At 38.0% G+C, this 23,831-nt stretch overlaps 1 protein-coding gene across 1 annotated transcript in view; it reads right to left on the bottom strand.

Moving 5' to 3' along the window:
• NKAIN3 (sodium/potassium transporting ATPase interacting 3) overlaps nt 1–23,831 on the bottom strand; it is a 733,696-nt gene that overhangs the window by 313,953 nt on the left and 395,912 nt on the right. The window contains exons 2-3 of the mRNA XM_089685299.1: nt 12,993–13,130; nt 8,193–8,273 (exon numbers count right to left, since the gene is read on the bottom strand). Of these exons, the coding sequence (XP_089541425.1) occupies nt 8,193–8,273; nt 12,993–13,130 (219 nt within the window). The remainder of the gene's footprint in view (nt 1–8,192; nt 8,274–12,992; nt 13,131–23,831) is intronic.

The raw sequence follows: 23,831 nt of genomic DNA, 5'->3' as shown, positions 1-23,831 counted from the left end.
GGCCTCCATATTTCTCTCATGGCAGGTGTACTTTATATAAATCTATTGTATGGTTTTATTTATAAAATGTATAACTATATTGGTAATAATCAGTAGGGCAAAGCAACATATTAGCTTAATTCCCCACTCCTCAGCAGTTAGGACCAGATTTCCATGTCCTGGGGGTGCACAACTTTTGACGCCCTAAGTAACATTCCTCTGCTAGGGATACCTCTTTTTTCTTTTTTTCTGGTCCCAATGTAGCTTAGAACATTATGATGGAATTAAAAAAAAATATTAAAAAAGCAGAGGCTCCCACTGGGAGACTGCTGATCAACTGTATGACAAAAAGTCTTCTCCTAAGTCATGCCTCTCTAATGCATTTAACCCTCTCATGAGCGTAATCTTAAGTCCATGCGAGGGTGAAACACATTAGCAGGCAAGGCTTGGGAGGCGGAAGCCTTTTCATCATACACTTGATTAGGCAGTATCCCAGTGTGTGCTTCCACTCCTTTTGACAAATTGTTTGATCGGGCTAGATAGGCCCTTTGAATGCTAGCACCTGGCAGTGTCTGGAATCACTGGGTTGATTCATTGGGCTTCAAGCATCATTTTTAGTTTACAAGGGTCACGACGTGTAAAAAAGCTTATATAAGATGGCTTTTCCTAATGATGATAGAAAAAAATGAGTCCAACAATTATAAGGGTCACCTTGCCTCTGCTGCCTGTAGATGTATGCTTATGCTGTCTAATGGTAAATCTGACCCTGCCTGCAGCACAATCACACCTTCCCCTCACTCTGCCACTATTGTGTAATGAGTATAAAGGACCATATGTATTACTTCATGTCACTGTTTTGGTCATGGCCCAGCACAGTAAAATGGGGACTGGGAGGGAGTTCTCAATCCAATACAAGCTCCAGCCAGAGCTTACACAGGGCAGCTTCCCTTCACAGCCTAAGATGAAAGGAGTTAAAGGGAATCTTTAGTCACAGTATACACTTTCATTTTATACCATCAGCACTGTAAAATAAAATCAACAGTTATTTTTAAACAAACCAATATAAGCTTACTTGAAAAATTTAATGTTTTGAGTGTCGCCAATCTGCTGGCCATCTCTGAGAGAGCAGTGACTCCTTCTTTATCAAATGGTTGACTCTGGAATCTATCAGACAAAAATAGCTGCCAAGCAAGCTGCTCTGCTTTCTCTCTAGAAAACCCATACTGCTCTGGGAACCCTTTATCATGTATTACTTTATTTTTAAAACAAAGATTATATATAAATAGTGAAAAAAATTATAAAACTATTTAAAAACATAATCTTAACAAAAAAACCCTAAAATTAAATTCCCCAAAACATTTACAGTTTTTTTACGATATAATTATTATTATTATACAGGATTTATATAGCGGCAACAGTTTGCGCAATGCTTTACAAGGTGAGGACAGACAATACAGTCACAATACAATTCAATACTGGTGGAGTAAGAGGGCCCTGCTTCTTTGAACTTACATACACACTTATTGCTGGTGTGTTCTACTGCTACTGTATATACAGACTTAAAGTATACTATTTGAAATTCTTTAAAAATGATGATCAAGTACACACTAGCACCAAGGAGTGATAGCCATTTAACTTTAAAGAAACTACAATGTACATTATTAAGGTGATTTACTCAGTTGGTACCAAAGGAGTAACTCTTAACCTCTGTATGTATCTTAGCTTTAATAGTATGCAATGTCATACTTAATTTCCCACAAATGACATCAGCTCCAAGTGAAAGTAAAAGGTTTATTTTCATGAAAAAGAGCTCACAAGTCATAGGCTGGATTGGACACATAAAGCAGTCCTTACACAGTAGCCTGCACATGAACAAACATTGCCGGACTTAATGAAAAAATAACACTTACTGTATATACTGGATTCACTACTTGTTTTGTCATTATGAAGTTCAGCTCCAGATTTTCAGGGCTACTTAGAAGCTTTTATTTTATTAGAACACATTTGACCTCATCTGCTCACAAAGAGGTTGGTTCTGCAAATAGGATGTTCACTTTGCAAGAGACGTTACAATTTGCAAGGGAATTTTACAGAGAGCTTGGTGAATGCGGTGAAATTTCACTATGCACAGAATACCAAATCACATGCATGGAACAATAAAAACAGCATTGTTGCTTTCTCATCATTGGATGATATAGGTCAGCAGATCTTCCCCTCATTCACTAAGCTTTGGGGCAAATTCCCTTGCAAAGTGCAAATTTCCTTGCAAAGTGTGCAACCCATTTGTCTTTAGTAAATCAACCCCAACAATTTCCAGGTAAACAAGCCCTTTTGGACAATACCAGAACTTACATATTTCAGTCTTGTCCTGACTGTTCAGGCAGCAGGTACACACCAGGAGACATATGGTTTGGTTTGAAATTAAAGGTATCGGACAACATTTGTCTCCTAAAGGATGCATTTTAGGTAATCTATCCATAAATACGCAAACCCAATTAAATTAAATGTCACACCATGTGAAAATTTATGGCAGCTGGTCTACATATTTAAGTAATATTATTCAAGTCATATTCTGACAACTTTCAGGAAAAAAAATGTTATCTTTTAGTGCAGGACAGACATAATTAATTGGTCTTCCTTATTGCTTTAAGTGCTTACCTCAATTGGAGCAATTCAAGAGCATCAAATTAAAATGGGCAACAATCAAAGATGTATTGCCCTTTTAGCCACAAATGAGTACTTCAATACATTACTTAATCAATACATGGAAGAGTCTCAATTTAATTTCCTATCTTTGGGAAGCTGCCATATACTAATTGTCAGAATTACACATCCACTAGCTGGCTCAGATCTGGGTTTTCTATGCATGGCTTCAGACATACTGTGGAATGTCAATACAGAAATGTTTCATTGAAGCAGTCTAGTGAGGCAGCAAGGGCATTTTACAGTGATCAATGTGCAGGTTACATAATTTCCAATAATTTGCTATGGATGTTAAAGTCTTTACTATAACAATTCCCTAGATGTAATGCTGTAAGTATATTGTGTACATTATTAATAATTTCCTGGGGGAAGACCATGCAGTAACTACAACATGGAGGACACATAAATCCATTCTCCTGTCTCCGACAGGCATCATCTTAACTTCCATACTGTGCAATTAATTTACTGTTAATGAGCTGGTTAAAATTGACAATTTGTGTTTTCACATAACACTGATTCTTCCATTAATAGGATATAACACTATTTATGACAATCAACAGAAACACGTTCTCTGCTGGAGAAACTGTAAAATGGCACATGTTGTTTGAGAAATGAAAAGAAGTGAAGACTGAAAATAATGAGACTAAGTGAATATTACAAAAAGCAACAGGTTTCCTAAATGGAGCTACATCACACCAAAAACTTTGCTCTGTGTGGTCGAGCAACCTTGGAGCCTCCTTATGTGACACAGGAAACAGCTGAATGGCAGAATGGGTACCAGATTCCATTCTTCAAATGAAAAAACAAAACACTGCACAGGGCCCTTGTGTAAAACATTTGCTTGGACATTCCTTTTTCCCTTTTACCAGTGTTGCCAGCTGCATCTAATTATATTTTACCCTTGTAGTTGTATCTTCACTAGCACCAACAGCTCTACTGGCATCACTCCTGCAACATTACCATACAGCAAGCAGGGGATAAAATCCTACATCAAAGCCTTTAACACTGCCCTCCATCCCTGCACGGCCCTTAATTGTCTTTTTTGGGCCACTATGCAGACGCATTGGCTACTACTACTATGTCCACCCACTAGTGGATGAGATATTCACTGTAAAGGCCAGAAGTGAGCTGTAGCTTGTTATCCACCATGGCCCTTAATTGTCTTTTGTGGGCCAATATGCAGAAGCATTGGCTACTACTACTATATCCACCCACCAGTGGATGAGATATTCACTGTAAAGGCCAGAAGTGAGCTGTATTTTATTATCCACCAGCAAACAATTACAACAAGTATGAATACAACAAATATGATAGCTACTACATAGTATAAAGTAGAGGCTATGCAACAATGCACCACCCTAATATTTCATTCTACTAATAAAAATGAAGGTCCAACAAAACTGGGGGAACAATTGCAATTTCAGGAGAACAGCTGCCATGAATAGATACAAACACAGATCACCACTAAGCATGTCAGCCTTTGGTAGGCTTCTGTGAAAGCTAATACTTCATGATCACTGGTGTATTCTGTACTAGGAACACGACTCTCATCGCATTGCCTAACTTTCAGGTCAATCTATAGTTATGCATTTGCCATAGATAAATAATCATACATAATTCTCATTATTCAGTAGACATGTGCGATTCATTTCGTTACAAATTGAAATTTGGGCAAAATTTTCATTATTCAGAGATTTGTATCCAAATCTTCCAGTTGCAATAGCAATGAACTTTAACAAACCTGAAATAAATTATAACAAAAACAACAAATTCATTCAGCCAATTCTTTGTGCATTAACATTTTTCATTATTAGAAAAAATGCACTATATGAAATGGAAACATATTGCAATAAATACAGTACAGTATAGTATTGAAATAAGATACTTCATACTTATTGTGTTTAGGTTGGAAGGAGTTGGATATATCAGAATCTCTGAATCATAACATGAAAATGGATCTGAAATAAATTGTGTTTCATTCGTTACTTTTGGATGCACGTGACTCCAGTTGAAATCGTACAGTCAGCTCATTCCATTTCTCTTTGTGAGTTGGACTAGCAGGGATGACTCAGTGTGCAAAAGTAATCTCTCAAAACAAATAAAACAAATATAGCCAATCTTAAAAAAAAACTAAAACTGACACAAATCCGACTATACGAAGATAATTCACAAAATAAATCACTGTAACATAACAAATACAATGAAACAAAATTATTTATCTAAATTAATCCGAAACAAACAAAAACAATTCTGTTGTGCATGCAGTATTTCTATTATTCCCTTTACCAGGAGAATATACACATCACCTTGTGTAATAGTATTCTGGTAAAAAGTGGTCCACAGGACCACTTATCACTTTACTTTGAGGCATAGTGGCAGCAGGTCTTCATACCCCTGAGTGAAATACTGCTTTTAAGGCCACTAGCCCTAATGGGCAAGAAATTCCACTCTTTGTAAAATCAGCATTCTAAAAATGTAGTACACTGACAGGTGTGGTCATTATGAATTGGGGTTCTACTTTCTGTTTTCTGATTTTTTAGTTATTTTACAATTTGATCATCCCTGTGAGATTTGGAATTCCCAGTTCTCCTGAACCAGAAGTGAGTGACATTACTGGCCTCTAGGCAGGAAAGCAGGAAGCTGCAATCTAACGTGGTTATCTTACTTTTTTGTCAGATTTTTTTTTTTTCAATGTTTCACTTGGCATTTGTACATGAAGTAAGATGTAGGGTAAGTTAGGAAATAGTGCAACCTCAAATAATATTGCACAATCTGTTTATCAAGGACCTGAAACATGTAATGGTGGGTAGGAACACCCAGAGCTCCCAGGAGAACAGGATTGGAATATATGGCAAGGAGATCTTCAAAGCCATGTAAGAAGACAGAGACAGACATGACATGACAACCAGCATCCACTTATATCAACTGGCCTTTTAAGAAATAGGTATTTTTTAATTTACCAAATACATATCAACAATTTAAAATTATTAGTGTAGATAATGCTTCTGTAATATTTCTTCACATTAAAATTGTACAAATACCCACTTATGATACGTTGACTTCATGCTTCAAATCAAAGTTCCTAGTTTGGATATTCTGGGACAGACTGCATGGCTCCTGCATTTTTTAAATGGTTTCTTTTTGTATTACAAACAGCATAACTTAAACATTCTTCAAACCTTATACAAGCCTAAAATAATATATTACATAGTATTTCATTTTATCACCTACAATATAAAAAATGTCAGATCTGTAGGTAAACTGTTAATTCTTTGTTTAAATTGCACCCTAAGGCCTGGCAAAACACAGCAGATTGCTAACAAGGGACAGTGTCTCTCACTGCAAGGATAACTTGACTTTTACAACTTAACCATCTCTTAAATAATTCATGTATATTATTCAGACTTTATGCAGTTTGACAGCCATTGATTTCACAGAGACCCTGTTTGCAGGTTTAAGCACGGGTAACATGCTCTTTCTGATACAAATGAGCAGCTTGTGGCTTAGGAAGAAGCTCAATTAAACTTGCAGAGTCAAGAGTGACAGTGGATGGAAGGGGTCATCCATCTCATACAAAAAATCCTGATATTTCTGTAAAACTTGCTATATTTCTGAAACCAAAAATAATATGTATAACTATGTCTCTTGGCCAGCAAAATATTACATAGGGGCATGAGAATAACATCCCAAACATACAATTTTCCATTCCATTAGAATGACTGATTAATGGGTGTAAAGAATAGTCACAAGGATCTATGCCTTGAAAATAGCATATTCTTTTTTTTCTCTGCATACTTTAATTTGGCAGGCTGTAAATTTAGTGTTATTTGTAGAAAGTACTTTATTTTTTTTTTTTCCTAGGAATTCCTCAGTATTTTAAGTAAAACGGATTGCCTTTTGCATTCAGTCTTCCTTGGATCTGTACAAGCAAGGTGTGAAAAGGAAGGGGGAAGGGACTGCATGCATTACTTACACCCACTTCCAGGGCTGTGGATAAGGGGGTACCACCGGTCCTCCTGTACGGGGCCCAAGCCAGCATGGGGGCCCAGGCTGCTGGGTGACTCAAATGTGGGCAGGGAGGGTGATCAGCGCGGTGTGGGGGAGGCAATTACTGCAACTGATCCCTGTATGGCTCCCTCTGCAGCAGCTGAAAGTTGGCTTCCTCAGCTCTCCCTCCCACTGGCTTTCAGCTGCGGCAGAGAAACCCATCCAGGGGATCTGTTCCAGCAATTGCCCCCCTGTGTGCCTCCAGTCCTGCAGTGCATCTGGCTTCCTTTCTCTTCTTGCCACAAGCAGCTGCAAGCACTCAATAGGATCCTTCAGGATGGAGAGTGGGGGAAGGGTCACACTTACTAGCTCCTTTCATTCCTGAATGAACACAATGAGTAATTGGTACTGGTCACTTGCTGTGTTAACTCAAAACTGAAGCATAGTAAATGTTTTTTTTTCGGGGGGGGGTCAGGTTGGCTGTATGGGGCCCCATGGTTTCTAACAGCAGCCCTGCCCACTTCCCAGGGAGCACAAGGGTTAATTGTGGAATGGATCATGGCACATAAGCAAAAGTATCCTTCAATAATGTGGACAATTCAAAAGAAGCATAAGTAAGCAGGGCTTACTTTTGGTGACATTTATCAAAAGGATCAATAGATCTAAGAATATAGGGATCTTATGTGTAAATCTCAACTCTTTCTGAAAAATGCTGAGTTTGATCTCACCCATAACATGAGGACACCCATAACAAAGAACCCATAGAAGAACCCATAGAAGGGCTCAAGAGGTGGAGCAGGCAGGAGCAAACTTTTCATTGGAAAAATCAATAAGATTTGTATATAACATTATCTGCCCGTATCTTCAGATTTCCTAGCTATTTTGACATGTAGTTTTCACTTAAAGTCATCGCTGCTTATTCAGTTTTTTTATTATATGCTTGCTCAGTTTGAATTACACAGATTTGTGGCAGGTTTATTGAAAGTCCTGTTGCTGTTCAGGACTCGTTCATTTTGATGGCTGGTACCCCACTGCCAACAGAACATTTGACAGCCAGGCTGATAGCTACCTGAAAACTCCATATACAAACATCTGCATTATCCATGTATATGAATACATCTTTGAAGTATACGTTGTAAATAGAAACATATATTTCTGTCTCTTTTCGATTCTCAAGATTTTTGCTACTCTTATTAATTCAAACAATGTAAACCAACTACCATCTTCAGTAATATATATGGGTTTTTTTGTTTGATTTTTTACCAAAGCATAATCGACTAGCCAGGCACTTTATATTCTAAAGCCATTTGTTTAAGTTCAGATATTGACATGAATGTTATTCTTCTATTTTTTCCACTAACACAATTTAATATACAGTATATTAAAAATGTAAGAACATTTAGCTGTCTTTACAAAAGTGAAGTGGCACAAATCTTACACAGTAGATGTACTGCTGCAAACAACAAGATGTGTTCATCTTACATGAGACTGTAATTATCTTATATAAAATAAATAAAACTTACTTTAGAAAGTCCTCCTACTTCCAGATAGAAACAAATGATGAATACATTCCATGCTACCCAAAAAGCTGTCCACACTGTATACTAGATAGAGGGAAAAAGACAACCTGTTATGGCACATCATACTGATGGTATATCATACTGCATAGTAAAGTGTGCTTTCCTTAACATGTCATTGAACTCACATAATTAAAATCTGTTAGTACATGCTTTATTACATGCTGTTCATACTCACACAGCCATTTCCACCTCTACTGAGCATGCTCCAGTTTCAATTACCTTCTAAGCTTTTCATTTCCTACTTTTTCTTATCTGTGCAGCCCACATGACTATAGAGTAACACATGTTGGGTATACACTCTGGATAAATTACTTCCCACTCCCTTCCTTCTACTCCATGCCCACTAAACAGCTAAACACAATGGGGGTGGGATATTACATGTTGATTGATGGAGGTGTAACCTCCCTGTAATTCTAACTATAGACAAACAATAGACATAGGCTGGAGGGCCATGAAACAGGCTGTGATTGGAAGAACCTCTCTTTAGATAGCTCACACTATGTTTTTGCGCAAAAATAATAACTATTTCAAAGGGTTCAAATACATATTTTTGTTGATTGTAAACATTTATTTGATATTAGTTGCGTATTTTCCTGTTTTTTTTCAACATGTGCTTGGCAACAGGGGACCAGAAGCTCCTCACACAAATAGTTCCTTGCAGATGGGCTGGGAAAGAGCTGGGTCACATTACAGTTGTATGTCAATTATGAAAAAGGTTACTTAGATTTTTTGTTAAAATAAAAAAAAAATCAATACCATCATCCATATACATAAAGAGAAGAAGAAGTGATCATGTGAATTAAACAGTGTTTGTTTAGTATCACTTTAGAATAAAACAATAACAATAGACCATTATGCCTGTATTGTAGTGCAACAAGCACAGAGGGTCTATTGGCATCCATAAAGGATTTACCCAGGCAGAAGCATGAGGTCACATTATGATCTGAGTATTATTTTCTAAGGGGCTCATCAAACACTTTTATACTTGTACATATCATAAAACCTGGACACATTAACACATGTCAATTTTCCTGCATAAAAACACATTAATTTTATTTTATGAAAATGTAGTAGAAATCCCATTCTTCCCTACTTGGCTGGTTCAGATTTATGCATTAGTTTAGTGTGAGTTTTCAATCCATTCAGTTTTTGCACATCAATACCTCTTATGGACCAGAGCCATTTTTACATTTCCTGTATGGGCAGTGGTGTGAAATAATAGCTGGTGCTAGACTATTTTGCACCCTAGGTAAGACCAGCTAATTGCACCTCCCTCCCCCCAAAAAAAGTATTAAAAGACCAATTGAATAAGCAAGCAGTGTTAAATACTCATAAGAAAGGAATAACATGTTGATTATCATCGATAATGGTCACCATCAGTCCATCCTGTCCTAAGGATCAGCAGGTGTGGGTCTGGAGCCGTGGATGGAGAGACTGCACCATTTTGGAGATATTAGCTCTTTTTGATTGCCGGTGCATGAGCTCTGAAGGAACAGCATACCTGCACCATTCCTTCAGAGCACTGTGCAATAGCATGGGATGCCCGTGTGCACGTGTGGAGTGATGCCATGGTGGCTCGGCCAGTCAGACAGCCAGAGCTTGCGAACCCAGAATGAAGACCGTGTGAAGATGGAAGCCCCGGGGAGCCATGACAGTGCACCTCTGGAGGTCTTCATTTTAAAGTAAGTCCTTCATAATGTGCTAGTATGCAATGCATACTAGCACATTGTGCCTTTACCTTGCAGGGGACTACCACTTTAACTCAGTCAGGGCAAGTGAAAAGGTTCTATTGCTAGCCCATTACCTCTGCTGCTCACATTTCTAACTTTCCCCTCACTGGCCATTACCCCACTTGCCTGCCAAAGCCCTGACTAAAAAGTCATGTTCCAGCTTAGTGTTGATGTGTGACAAAGCACACATAATGGCTCTTCCCCCAACCCACACTACAGTGCCTGGGCCAAGTGAATGGCCTCTTACACAAACATCATCCTTTGGTCAGGAGGTTTGATTTTTTTTAATATTCCCAACAGAACAGCCTTGTGAGTTGCAGCTTTGTGTGTTGATCTTCCTATCTTGGCCTCCTGCCTTGCCTCAGCCTTGTCATGCCTTTGACTTTAACCTTCTCTTGTGTTCCTTCCCAAGTTCATCTCTTATGATTGTAGCTAACTTATTTACCATTTGTGTTAACACTCAGTTTCTTGTCTGTTTCTCTACTAAAATACTCTTCCCAGTATTTGTTTGCTATAATTATTATCATTCTCTCTACTTCCAGTCCCGTACCAGTCTTGTCTGCTATTGCCTGCTTTTTATTGTCATTCCTCCATGGTCTTTGATTGTGTTTCTTGTCTGTCCCTGCACATGTAGGAGTAAGTGGGCTCATATAGGTTCCATAAAACCAGTCCTGGGCCTTAGGTGTAGGAGATGCATCCTAAAATATTACAGCAAACATTCTAGAGCATATCTTCTCTACTTCCAGTTTTGTACCAGTCCTGTCTCCTATTTCTTGCTTTTCCTTGTCACTCCTCCATGGTCTTTGTGTGTTTTTCTTGTCTGCCCTTCTATATGTATGGGTGAGTTAACTTCTAAGGTTCAGAACTGGTTTTATGGAAATGTTAAGTGTTGGAGTTGCACCCTAAAATACTACAGCAAAGTTCCTAGTGTATATCCTCTTTGCCCTGATATTTTTCCCCCACCACTGCTTCCCAGTTGCTGTCAGTCCCTGTCCCTTAGCTCTCTTCAGGGAGATAAACTTGAAGGGCACAGCCTGGCAGCATTTTACATTGACTTAATTGCCCACCAGCTAAAGACCTATGGGAGCCAGACAGAGCTAGGTCTTACAACTCAGACAGAACACTTAATCATCAGTTGAAAACATGAGTTTCACTTGCATTTACATATTGACCCTTTCCCTTCTCTCATTGGAGTCTGTCTATGTTCTGTCAATCACTTGTGTGGTAACAGTTTTGACTCTGGTTCTGGATGCCTATTACTTCTGGTTCTAAATCAAATTGGTACATAGCAATTATGTATGCATACTTGCATGCATTAACCACTTCAATACTGGGCACATTCACCTCCTTCCTGCCCACGCCAGTTTTCAGCTTTTAGCACTGTTGCATTTTGAATGACAATTGCGTGGTCATGAAACACTGTACCCAAATTAAATTTTATAATTTTTTCAATCAAATAGAGCTTTCATTTGGTGGTATTTAATCACCACAGGGTCTTATATTTTTTGCTAAATAAGTGTCAGAAGTAAAATTTTGAAAAAAAAAGTGTTTTTCTTCATTTCTGGTATAAAATATTGCAAACAAATAATTGTTCTTCATAAATTTAGGTCAAAATGTATTCTGCTAACCCAAATCAGTGTATAATATTTAGTCTGTAGATATGTTATAGAGTCCAAAAACTATGGTATTTGGTATATGTTAAGAGGCATAACTTTTTTTTTTTTAAGTTGTGATTGTTTGTCACACTTATTTGGAAAATAATGAATTTTAAAAACTGTGGGGGGTGTTTTTTCACTTTTTTTTTTACATACTGTCACCAGTGCAGTACAGCGTCATCATATAACTGGTATGGCGGTAAACAAGGACACTGACTGGTGACAGTATGTAAAAAAATAATAATAATAATATTTATTTTTCTTTTTTTTTCTTTTTCTTTTTTACACACTGTGACCACAGCAATACAGTGTTACCATAGTAACACTGTACTACTCTGAGGAGGTGATCAGGATTTTTTTGTTCACATTGCTTATAGCTACTTTCACTACTATAAGCAATCATTTTTACTGAATGAAATCAATTTATTCAGTATGTATTGTTGTGATTAGCCAAAGCCAATGACATGGTACAGATGGGCTGTGATTGGCCCAGTATATACCATGTGATCACTGTGACCAGTCACAGCTAGCAACACAATTGTACACAATGAATGGCAGGAATTGAAGCCACTCATTGATTACAATTGTCATGTGATCTGCTGTTATTGGTCACAGCAATCACATGGTGTACTAGCAACAGGTCCATACATTGATCAGATCATGCCAGAGCTCGACCTTCAGGGCCCACATGGGGTGCGTTCTCAGGAGGACATCATATAACATCCTCCCAGAACAATAGGGCTCCCTACCAGATGTCATTTTACAATGGCCCGGGTGGGAAACAGTTAAAGTATGTATATTTTCTACATTGGATATTTTATATTAGAATTTTTAAGTATGTACTACCATTATTAGCACAAGGGTTGATTTACTAAAGACAAATAAACTGTTGTACTTTGCAAGAAAATTTCCCCAGAGCTTACTGAATATGGTGAAATTTCACTTTGAAAAGAATACCCAATCAAGTGCAAGGGAAAAAAAAGCAGCATTAGGCTTGCACATGACTGGATGATGGAGGTCAGTAGAGATTCACATTATTCACAAAACTCATGGGAAAATTCCTCAAAACTTTCTTTAAAAAGCAAACAACCCATTTGCCTTTAGCAAATCAACTCTATAGTATAGCTGACGTTTTAATTTTTGCATTTTTTTTTTATGATGGCAGAAATGCTTTTAAATGAACCCTACCAACTATATAAATAGCTATTTAATGCACATCAATTAGAGATGTTGAATGGATGGTCACTGAATGAGTGAATGAGTACCCACCATCTACCATTTGCAACTGATATGCCCTGTTGCTTTACCTGAAATATCCTAATAAATATCCTAAAAAATAAGAAAATTAAGTAGCTTACCACTACTATGTATCGCGGTCTGTACTGTATGGTACCAAATAATCCTAATATTACAACAATTATGTGAAGAAAATTTCCGAGGATTGGTGCCCATTGGTATCCAAGAAAGTCAAATATCTGTCTTTCCAATGCCGCCAACTGAAAGAAAGCAGAAACAATTTATTCCTCAAATATGTTAAACAGGTGAATGTACACTATATAAAAATCAACATACTGAATAACTACGGTAGGTCCTACTTTTAGGTTTATATTTTGACCTTTTTAACCAGCCTGGTTGCAATGATTGCTATTTGATTACATTGTACAACTTTATGAAAAGGTCAGTAGATGCTAAAAAACCACATATACTATTGTGAACATTTAAACCAGAATGTTCCTTTTATGGTGGCTTCATATTTGCTTTATACACAGAAAAATCTATTAGCTGTATGCAGACATTTTGAAGATAACAGTCTGCTAGAACTACAGAGAGTTATTATTACCACCAACTTTGTTTTCTCAGTTATATTCACAAGCACCCAAAGGTAGTTAATTCTGTCCCATTGTGCTAGACAAAGACTGATAAGTGCATTATTGTTAAAGCATAGTAAGTGGGCATTTATTCAGACAGAAAATGCAAAAAATTATTTTGTTTTACAGGTCTTTTATCAATGTTTTTATTCAAGATTCACACAGCTTTTGCTTAAGATTCATGCAAGATTTAAATAGAAAATGTGTGTATCTTGGATGGAAATACTGAAAAATAGACTTTGCTATCCAAGAAAAGCTTTTTTGTTTTCCACTTTAAAGTTTTTCAGTAACCAGACACCAGTAACCAGAGTATATTACGTAATCCACAATATGTAAAAGAATGCTTATGTGAACACTGCATAGGGTAGATTGTTCAGCAATTGGATCATTTCTTCACATTCAAATACTCGAAATAAAGTATACCTAGTTTAGCTCATGGGTGAATTCCACTCTAGAAAAACAGGTGTAATAATGCTTACATAGATTTTACAACAGTACAAAAAGGATCATTGTTATACAGCTCAAATCATTTTGCAGTGACCTTTCTAAAGTTATAAAGAGTTCATTATCAAAGAACTGTGTGCTTTTGTGGTGCAAACCACACGTGGTCTTATGCAGATAATGAGTAACACAACATAAAATTACAGATTTTCCCTTTCATTCTAGTTTTATCCCTTCAAATCACTCTAATCACTAGAGAGTTTGTGAAATGAAAATATACCATTAGTCAGCACCATGAAAGTCAGCATGCAATAATGTAGGGACACTGTAAATGCTAATTACGCTCTGTAGTGCTAATGTGTCATTTGCTAAGACTCATTGCTTTAGTTATAATGAGCTGCTTAATCAGTCAAAATGAAAACTCTGCCTCTGTGATCAAAAACAAGTTAAAAAAATAAAACTATTGGCGCATATCAGTTAAGCTCTTTACAGCACATAAGGCAGTGTCAGTATGTAACGTATGTGTGTGTATATAAATATATATACAGTTATGCTCAAAAGTTTGCATACCCTGGCAGAAATTGTGAAATTTTGGCATTGATATTGAAAATATGACTGATCATGCCAAAAAATGCTCTTTTATTGAAGGATGATGATCATATGAAGCCATTTATTATCAAATAGTTGTTTGGCTCCTTTTTGAATTATAATGATAACAGAAATCACCCAAATGGCCATGATCAAAAGTTTACATACCCTGGAATGTTTGGCCTTGGTACAGACAGACAAGGTGACACACACAGGTTAAAATGCCAGTTAGAGGTTAATGTCAGTTATGGCTGCAATCTTTCATAGTCTATCTGACCTTGGCTTGGTATCAAGAGATCCCCGAACTTTCCACTTCTTAATAGGTGATTTAACAGTACTGATTAGCATATTCAAGGCTTTGGATATCTTTTTATGTCCTTTTCCATCTTTATAAAGTTCCATTACCTTGTTACGCAGGACTTTTGACAGTTCTTTTCGGATCCCCATGGCTCAGTATCTAGGCTAGTCAGTGCTTCCACGTAAGAGCTAACTCATTGACTATTTATATACTGACACTAATTGTAATTTAAAAAGCCACAGATGTGGGACATTAACCTCTAATTGGCATTTTAACCTGTGTGTGTCACCTTATGTGTCTGTACCAAGGTCAAACATTCCAGGGTATGTAAACTTTTGATCCAGACCATTCGGGTGATTTCTGTTATTATGATTTAAAAAGGAGCCAAACAACGATTTAATAATAAAAGAGCATTTTCTGGCATGATCAGTCATATATATATATATATATATATATATATATATATATATATATATGTACGAGGGGAGTTCTAGTCAAACTGGGACTTTTGAGTTTATATAATAAAAGAAGACATTTCAGGGAGTGGAAGCTGCATTTATTTTTCAACATACTCCCCTGCTACATTTATACACTTATCTCAGTGTTTCACTAATGCTTGGAATGCTTTAGCATAGAAAGATTTGTCAGTACACCTGAACCAACCTAGGACAGCCTGCTTTACTTTGTCATCATTGTATTCACAGAAAGATTCATCTCCTGTGCAATTTCACAAAAGGTTATGAATCGTTTATCTAGGATCAGGCGTTCTACGCACTGAATGTTTACAGGAATGACTGCTGTTGGCTGGGAGCCACCATGACTGGATCATCACTGATGGATGCACGACCATCTATGAAACGTTTATACCATTCAAATGTTTCACTGCAGCTGAGTCTTATCACCGTACTATGCTTGAAGTCTTCTGTAGATATCTGTGGGTTTTACGCCTTTTTTCACAGGAAACTTCATCACCACATGGTGCTGTTCCATGCACGCACTAACACTGTTGTCTGCCATCTTCCTTAACAGTCTCTGGACTGGCCCACGAGATGTGCATTGCCTATGAGTATTAGAACATACTTGCCACTTATTACTGCGTGTAGTACCGCTATGTTGGCATCCCATTTTGTACCTGTAAAATTAAAAGTCCCGGTTTGACGCTCCATGTGTGTGTATATATTATATCCGTTATGAAATTCTTATTTAATTGGAATTCATACATAACAACTGTGTATTTAACAAACAAAAAGCACATGAACTTCTAGAACAATAACATCTGTGAAAGGGGATAATTGGAGTCACTCGTTCCAAGCAATCAATTCTAATAAATTCACATAGGTTTGATCTGATTTGCCATATATAAAAAAAAAAATCACATACAGTACTTTTGGTTAAACGAAAAAAAGAAAAACCCGCGCCAATGGGATAAAAAAATCAAATAATGAAAATGAGTAAATTGGTTACTAAGCTGCCACCCCGTAGTGATCAGTCTGACAATAAATACTGTAGGGGACATAAAAAAATCACAGCCCAAAAGTGTATACTATGGTTCTATGTGCATTATGGACCAATCACAATTCACAAAACATAAATACACAATGGTGATATTCCACGTATCAAAAAAAAAAAAGAAAAAAGAACCTTCGCAACAAGCATTAGTAAACTACAAGATAAACAGCCTTTTAGAGCAGTAGTTTCCAAACTGTGGCCCATGGGCTGAACACGGCTCTTTGCTTGCCTTTATCTGGCCCTGGGAGCACTTCTTCCACTGACACCAACAAGGAGGCACCATTACTTCTACTGACACCAACACTGGGGAACCAGTCGTCTTGCTGAAAACAACCATGGAGCGTTTTTTCTCCCACTACAACCAATGATAGAGCACTATTCCTGCTACTGACTACAGGCACAATGTGTTTTTTTTACTCCCACAGCACAATTGCTACTCTCTTTTCAGCCTACAATGATCTGTCTAGTGGTACACCATTGAATATTTAATTAGGTGACAAAGTAGTGAGACAGATGAGCACTCTTCTCTTTCACTTCATGTTTTAATGGGAAAAAAACACTACCCACGGAAAAAAAAACACTGCCTATCTTTTTAAGTGTGTTGATGATTGTCTGGATGTTGCTTCTAAGATAAATGAAACAAAAATTTTAAATTTTGGTAGATGTTCACAGTGATACATTAGAGGAATGGATTTTTTTGACTTTGGAGACTTCTTACTTCTTGGTGAGTTTCTGGAATGGTGGGTGAAGGAAAATATCACCAATTGGGCACAGATAGCAGAAAAGAAATAAACAAAAGCAGACAGGGGTTTTAGCCATTCCTTATATTGTGTGTGCAGGCAGCAGAAAGGCATTTGGGAAGCATTTTTACTGTTTCCCAAATGCCTGGGACAATTCTGCACATTACAGCACATGGTGCTGTTCTAACGGGAGCATTAGCATCACGTCGCGGCAAAACAGACGCCTCTGGTCGAGTCAGGAGGCGTTGCAGCCTCCTATTCTAGTCTATGGTGCTGCTCCGCAAAAACGCCCGGCCGGCGTTTGCGGTGCGGTTGTGACACGGTTGCGGGGCGTTTGCGGAGCGGTAACACCATTCAAACTTCATTATAGGCATTTGTAGGGCGTTTTTAACCGTCGGCAACCGCCTAGCAACCGCCGATGAACCGCGCATGCAGCGTTTGCGGAGCATTTGCCGAGTGTTAAAAAACGCTCCGCAAACGCCGGACCAACGCTTGCCAAACGCTATAGGGGCGTTTGGCAAGAGTTGGTAAAACAGTCAAGTGTGAACGAGCCCTTACTGCAACAGAGTGTTTGAACAATCAAACTGTCTAGCCCCATTATAGGTTCAGTAATTACGACTGAGGATGGTCCAAGCTTAACCTTCCTACAAAAAAGGCTCAAATTGGGGTAAGCACACAAATTATTCTGTTAAGATCAGTGACCATATAAAAAGCTTTAGTTTTTAAGCCTTTTGAACATATCTGATCATGTGCAATACACTCAGACAGAAGCAATAATATTAACCCAACAATAGCTCAAGGATTATGTATATTTGAATGTTCCTAAAGTTTAAAAACCATTGATCCATTTAGTGGCTATGTTCTTGTAAACTACAATAAATTAAAGGCAATTTGTAATGGGGAAAAGAGCTGAACAAGCTCAAGCATAAATTAGATACAGTTCACATGTTTTATCCAGGTTTGTCTGATATTGGATTAAAAATTTAATTTGACTGCATTGTCGAAACTCTGAGTGATACTGTGAGTTCTTGACTTTCTGCAGCCTTTTATTACATACTTGGAGAACTCATGTAGGGAAACTCCTGTCATGTGGTTACCTAGTAGCTCTCCCCCAATTTTCCCCTATATTGGCACTGTGTCCACATTAGCATTTGTGTAGGCAGAGCAGAGTAGGACTACCAGTGTGCAGAGGGTTCTTCCGAATTTCTAGTGTTAATATGTAGCTACAGTTCTTTAGCACCCGATGAATAAATGCATGTACTAGCTATTGGGATTTGAGCACAGGTATATCTTTTTTTTTGTTTGTTTTTTTAACCACTTCCCATCCAGCTGGTTTATAAACGTCCTCCTGCTTCCCTGCCAGTGTGCACTCACTGGGAGCGTATAGCACAGCGATCCAGTGCCCACTGTGTCCGGAGGACACAGCAGAACACCGATCACTGTATGGGACCTCTGTGTGAAGATCGCTAATTGGTCACATGAATAGTAGTAAGCAAGATGTCAATTCTGACATCATTGCTTACTACTAGTGAAATCTGTGAATGATCACAGAGGTCACATGGTACAAGGCTATTCACAACAGCCTTGTACCATGTGACAAGCTGTGACCAATCACAGCTCTCATAATGTTTCTCAATGGCTGCAAGAATGCAGCCAGAGAGGAGAAATTATTGTTTTTCCAGTCTTTATGGGTGTAAAAGCAATCAGTGTAGTAAAAAAAAAATCTTCATCACACCCCACTATGGTGACACTGCACTGCTAGGGTGACAGTATGTTAAAAAAAAAAAAAAAAAAATAATAATATAAAAAAATAGAATAAAAATGTAAAAAAAAATTTTTTAAATTATAATTTTTGCTTATAAACTAATTTGGGTTATTTATTTTTACTAAAAAGACAGCTGAATATATTTGGCCAAGATTTATGAAGAAAGATTATTTATTTGCACAATTTTATAAGAAAAACACTTTTTTTTTCAAAATGTTTAGACTTTTTCATTTATATAGCAAACAAATAAAAATCCCAGTGGTGAATAAATACCACCAAAATAAAGTTTTATCTGGCTCAAAAAAAATGCTAAAAAATTCATATGTGTACAGTGTTGCATGACCGTGCAATTGTTATTCAAAGTGGGATAGCACTGAAAGCTGAAAATTGGCCTGGACAGGAAGGGGGTATAAGTGTCTGGACTTGAAGTGGTTAAAGTATCTCTGTCACTATAAGACAGAAACAGTTTCCGAAAACTCATGTGTTAACACTCAGCAGTGTTGCTGACCCCTGGTTGTTTTGGGTATCCAATACTTCTATGTATGTCAAATATCTTATCCCTTGCCACAGGCTGTGGTTCCTCCTACTGCCATCTATGTCGCTACAAAAAGTATGAATCAGCAGGAGGAAAAACACTTTTAAAATGACAGCCATATAACAAGCATTTTCAACATTGATGGCTGCTCTATATGTGCCATGACAGGAATTTTTTAAAGATGCTCAGAACAGCTGATGTGTGGGGCTGCCAGTTTTACGCTCAAAAGTCAGAAAATCCTCTGCATTTGTTATCTAGGAAATCAAGAAGATGATACTGGAAAGAATGAAGTTCTTCTTTTATAGAACATAAATAATCAACTATAACTCAATATCATATGAAACCTGCTCAACTGGATAAAGAATGGGGCTCCTATTAATCTTTCCAACTTCTGGGTAATGTTATGTTTACTAATAAGTGAAGTGATAAAGGGGAATGATTAAGCCTCAGTGGGATGTGACCAAATGACTGAGCTTTAGCGGTTTGAATCCACGACAGCTTCATTTTTCTTTGTCCTTTCACATGAAATCACCTGTCTGCAATGTCTGATTTAACTGTGTGCCCTGTGGAGGTCACTTTCGCTTCACTGCCAAACAGCATTCAACCTTTGAAAAATCTGAATGTCTTCTCCATGGAATCTGAAATAGTACATTTTACCATAAACCAATCATTTCTCAGATGGATGGTGACATTGCAATATAATCCTAGTGTTTTATATATGTATGTTAATGTAATGATCTGGGAATTTAAAGATGAGCTATGCACATGAATTAATGGTAATAATCATTCCTGTTATATAAACACATTTTTTAATTACTAATACTAGTAACAAATATATAAACGTATGGACATCTTCCTCTACAAAAATTAGAATTAGGTCAATCTATCTCATTGAAGTGATATTAAAGCATTTTTTTTTTAAAATAAAATAACAAACATGTCATATTTATCTGCTCTGTGCAATGGTTTTGCACAGAGTAGCCCCGATCCTCCTCTCCTCGGATCCCCCACTGGGGCTCCTTCCCCTTGACCAGTGCCCCCAATAGCAAGCTGCTTGCTATGGGGGCACTGGTGTGCGTTCACTCTTGAGCCCTGCTCTGTGCATCCATAAGACACATAAAGCCGCGGCTCAGCCCCACCCCCACCGCCACTCTCTCATTGGCTCACTGCCTGCAATTGCTGTGTCTCTGCCACTGAGGAGAACGAGACCTGGGACAGCCAAGGCTCCCTCGCACATCACTGGATCGAGAGGGGGCTAAGATGAGTATTGGGGGGGCTATGGAGGAAGTAGCACACAGAAGGTTTTTTGCATACCTTACATGCATATAATGCATGAAGGTAAAATACTCTCAGCCTTTACAACCACTTTAAAGTACTCTGTGTGCACAATTATTAGGCAAGTGAGTTCTTTGACCAAATCGCCTTTTTTGCATATTGTCCAACTTCAAGCTGTATATACTTTAATGCTTATTGGACTTAAGCAAATCAGGAGATGTGTATTTCTGTAATGAGGATAATGAGGGAGGGTGTGGCCTAAGGAGATCAACACCCTATATCAAGGTGTGCATAATTATTAGGCAGCTTCTTTTCCTCAGGCAAAATGGGCAAAAAAGAGATTTAACTGACTTTGAAAGTCAAAAATTGTAAAAGGTCTTCAGAGGCATGCAGCACTCTTGAAATTGCTAAGATATCAGATGCCAGCAAGGTGGAGGTGGGGTTCTGGTACGGGCTGAAATTATTACTGTAATAATACCAGCCGATACCAGAACCCCACCTCCACTTCTGAGTCGAAGTGGAGCTCTGTGCCCCTTACTGATCCAACCATGGGCCCATCCATTTGGTCCGTCAAGAGTCACTCTTATCACATCTGTCCATAAAACCTTTGAAAAATCTGCCTTCAGATTTTTCTTGGCCCAGTCTTGACATTTCAACTTTTGTGTCTTGCTCATTGGTGGTTGGGTTTCAGCCTTCCTTAACTTGGCCATGTCTCTGAGCACTGAACACTTTGCACTTCTGGGCACTCCAGGTAGGTTGCAGTTGTGGAATATGACAGCACTGGAGGATAATGGGTTCCTTGTAGCTTCACATTTGATTCTTCTCAAATCTTTGGCAGTTACTTTGCATCACTTTTTCTCAACACGTTTCTTGCAACCCTGTTGACTATTTGCAAAACAAGTTTGAAGGTTCTGATCATGCCCCAATATCATAGCACAAGCCTGATCATTGGATTAGCTCCCAGCACAGCCAGAAAACTGACCACACTGTGCTCTCCTGCCTAGTGTGTTCAGTTTTTAATAGGAAAGCAGTGGAACTGGCAGAAACACCACAAAGGAAGCAATACAAAGAGAACAGGATATTTTTTCATACAAGTAAATGGTACAGGAGTAGGAATTCCTGTACCATATGAATAGGAATATGAAATGTTGGGTTTACATATTCTGTAAATCTATTATCTATCTATTTATTGGCTGAAGGAGTTGCTAGTTTTAAGACAGCCATAGATGGATTGCAATTCAGATGGATCAGCAAGGACAGTCCAAATTTCAAGCCATCTATGGGCAGGCTGGTTGTACAGAATTTAATCCCTCAATTGATTTCTGTACAACCAGCTTGTCAAGGTTTTTTTTTCACTTGATCAGTGCCATTGGCTATAGTCAGCAACACTAATCATTGTATTCTGATGGTGGGGAACTCACCCCGCTGTCAGAATACAATAACTCCATGGCAGGGATTCCTCCATAAACACCGAATGTGTTGATGGGGGAATCAAATCATGTTTTTCTTTTTCATTCAACCCGCTGGTTGAACAAAAAAAAAAAGCATCATGTATGGCTTGCCTTAGCTCAGTAAAAGGTTAGTACAATTCTACAATGCATATTGTAATATGCATTTGCAAGTCTACATGCATATCCCTGCTATACTAAAGTTTAAAGCTGGTGTAAATTCAAAATTTATTTTTCAGTATGTCAGGCATCATGTGCTAATATATAGTTTTCCTCATTCTTCGCGAATCTGTTGCAAAGTTTCTTACCTGGGAGATTCTGCCAACAATACCTGGGAGATAATGGCAGTAATAGCATTTCTTGCTGTAGGCTGACAACACTAAGCTAACACTGCCTCCCAGTTAGGAACACTGTTATCACCTTAGCATGAAAAAGTTTGAAAGACCTAATGGGCAGCTCTATGTCCCATGGAAGGAGCTAAAATGGCAGGTAGGCAATGCTGCTGGTTATTGTAAGGCATCAGCTTAGTGTTGTCTCCTGCAACAGGAAATGTTGTTACGGGCATGAATCCCATACAAAAAATTTTACAAGAGATTCACAAAAAATAATTTGATTAAGTAAACTGTATACACTGAGGCATGATAGCAAACATAGTGTAAAATAGATTTTGGGTTGCCATACATTTTAATGAAATGTATTAAGGAAAAAAAAGGCTGCCATTGCTTTCTAAAGATTTCTAAAGATTCTAGTAGCTCAGCTGTCCTGCCGCTGTTTTTAATGTTTGAATCACCATGTCCACATGACAACTCACCAATGTCAGGCTTGCTAAGAAGCCACTTACCTTCTCCTACAGCATTGCTCATTGTTGGCCAATCTAGCCAGATGTTGTTCTGTCAATACTTCCTTGCTAGAGAGCTAGGTTCTGCAGCACTGTGGTCAAGTAAGTCATGCCCTTTAGAGAAGATGCCTTTACCAGTGTAACATGGCCCTTACATAGCATGCATATAAAGACCAGTAGTTAAGGCTTTTCTTTGACTGATTGCTAAATGCTCATTTCTTCAGAGCTTCAGAGGAAGGCCCATACTTCTCTTGTGGAAGGTGCACTTTAAACTAGACCTTTAATTTGTTCATATAGGTCAAAGCAACAGGTCTACTTTAATACCCCTTCCTGAGAAGCACACACCCACCTTTCTCTCAATCTCAATCTCAGAGATAGCCCTTAGTACTGAGTAAGCTCTGTAACGTGTGTGGTGAACATTACTCTAGTCAATCTGACTTCTCCTTGAGATTTACCAAAAATATGTAATATAAGGACTTACCTAAACCTTCAAATCTATTTGTGTCCAATTAGGCAGGCCTTCGAACTACATAGTTGTTGAGAGATCTATAGGAGAATGTACAAATAGATTGTAACAAAGCTTCCCTGTTGAGGAAAGGCGGAAGAGTGAAAGGTAGGTGAGTACATCCTGTTGGAGAGGGAAGAAGTAAAACTGACCTGTTGCTTTGCCCTGAATAGACAAAAGTATAGGTTGACTAACATACAGATTCAGACTAAATAGTCACTTACATTACTGCTAGAATCCCACTGTTGAAAACCAATTTACGTGTTGTCTAAAATGTTTCTAATTGCCTCCATGCATGCATGGATTTCTCTGTAGACTAGGGGTGTACAAACTTTTGACTTTCCTGGGCCACATTGGCAGAAGAGGAATTGTTGTGGGCCACACATT

The sequence above is a fragment of the Staurois parvus genome, unplaced genomic scaffold, assembly GCF_062004578.1.
Source record: "Staurois parvus isolate SC_StPar_1 unplaced genomic scaffold, SC_StPar_1.0 ptg000371l, whole genome shotgun sequence".
Classification (NCBI taxonomy): domain Eukaryota; kingdom Metazoa; phylum Chordata; class Amphibia; order Anura; family Ranidae; genus Staurois; species Staurois parvus.
This window is presented reverse-complemented; position numbering and strand designations above follow the sequence as displayed.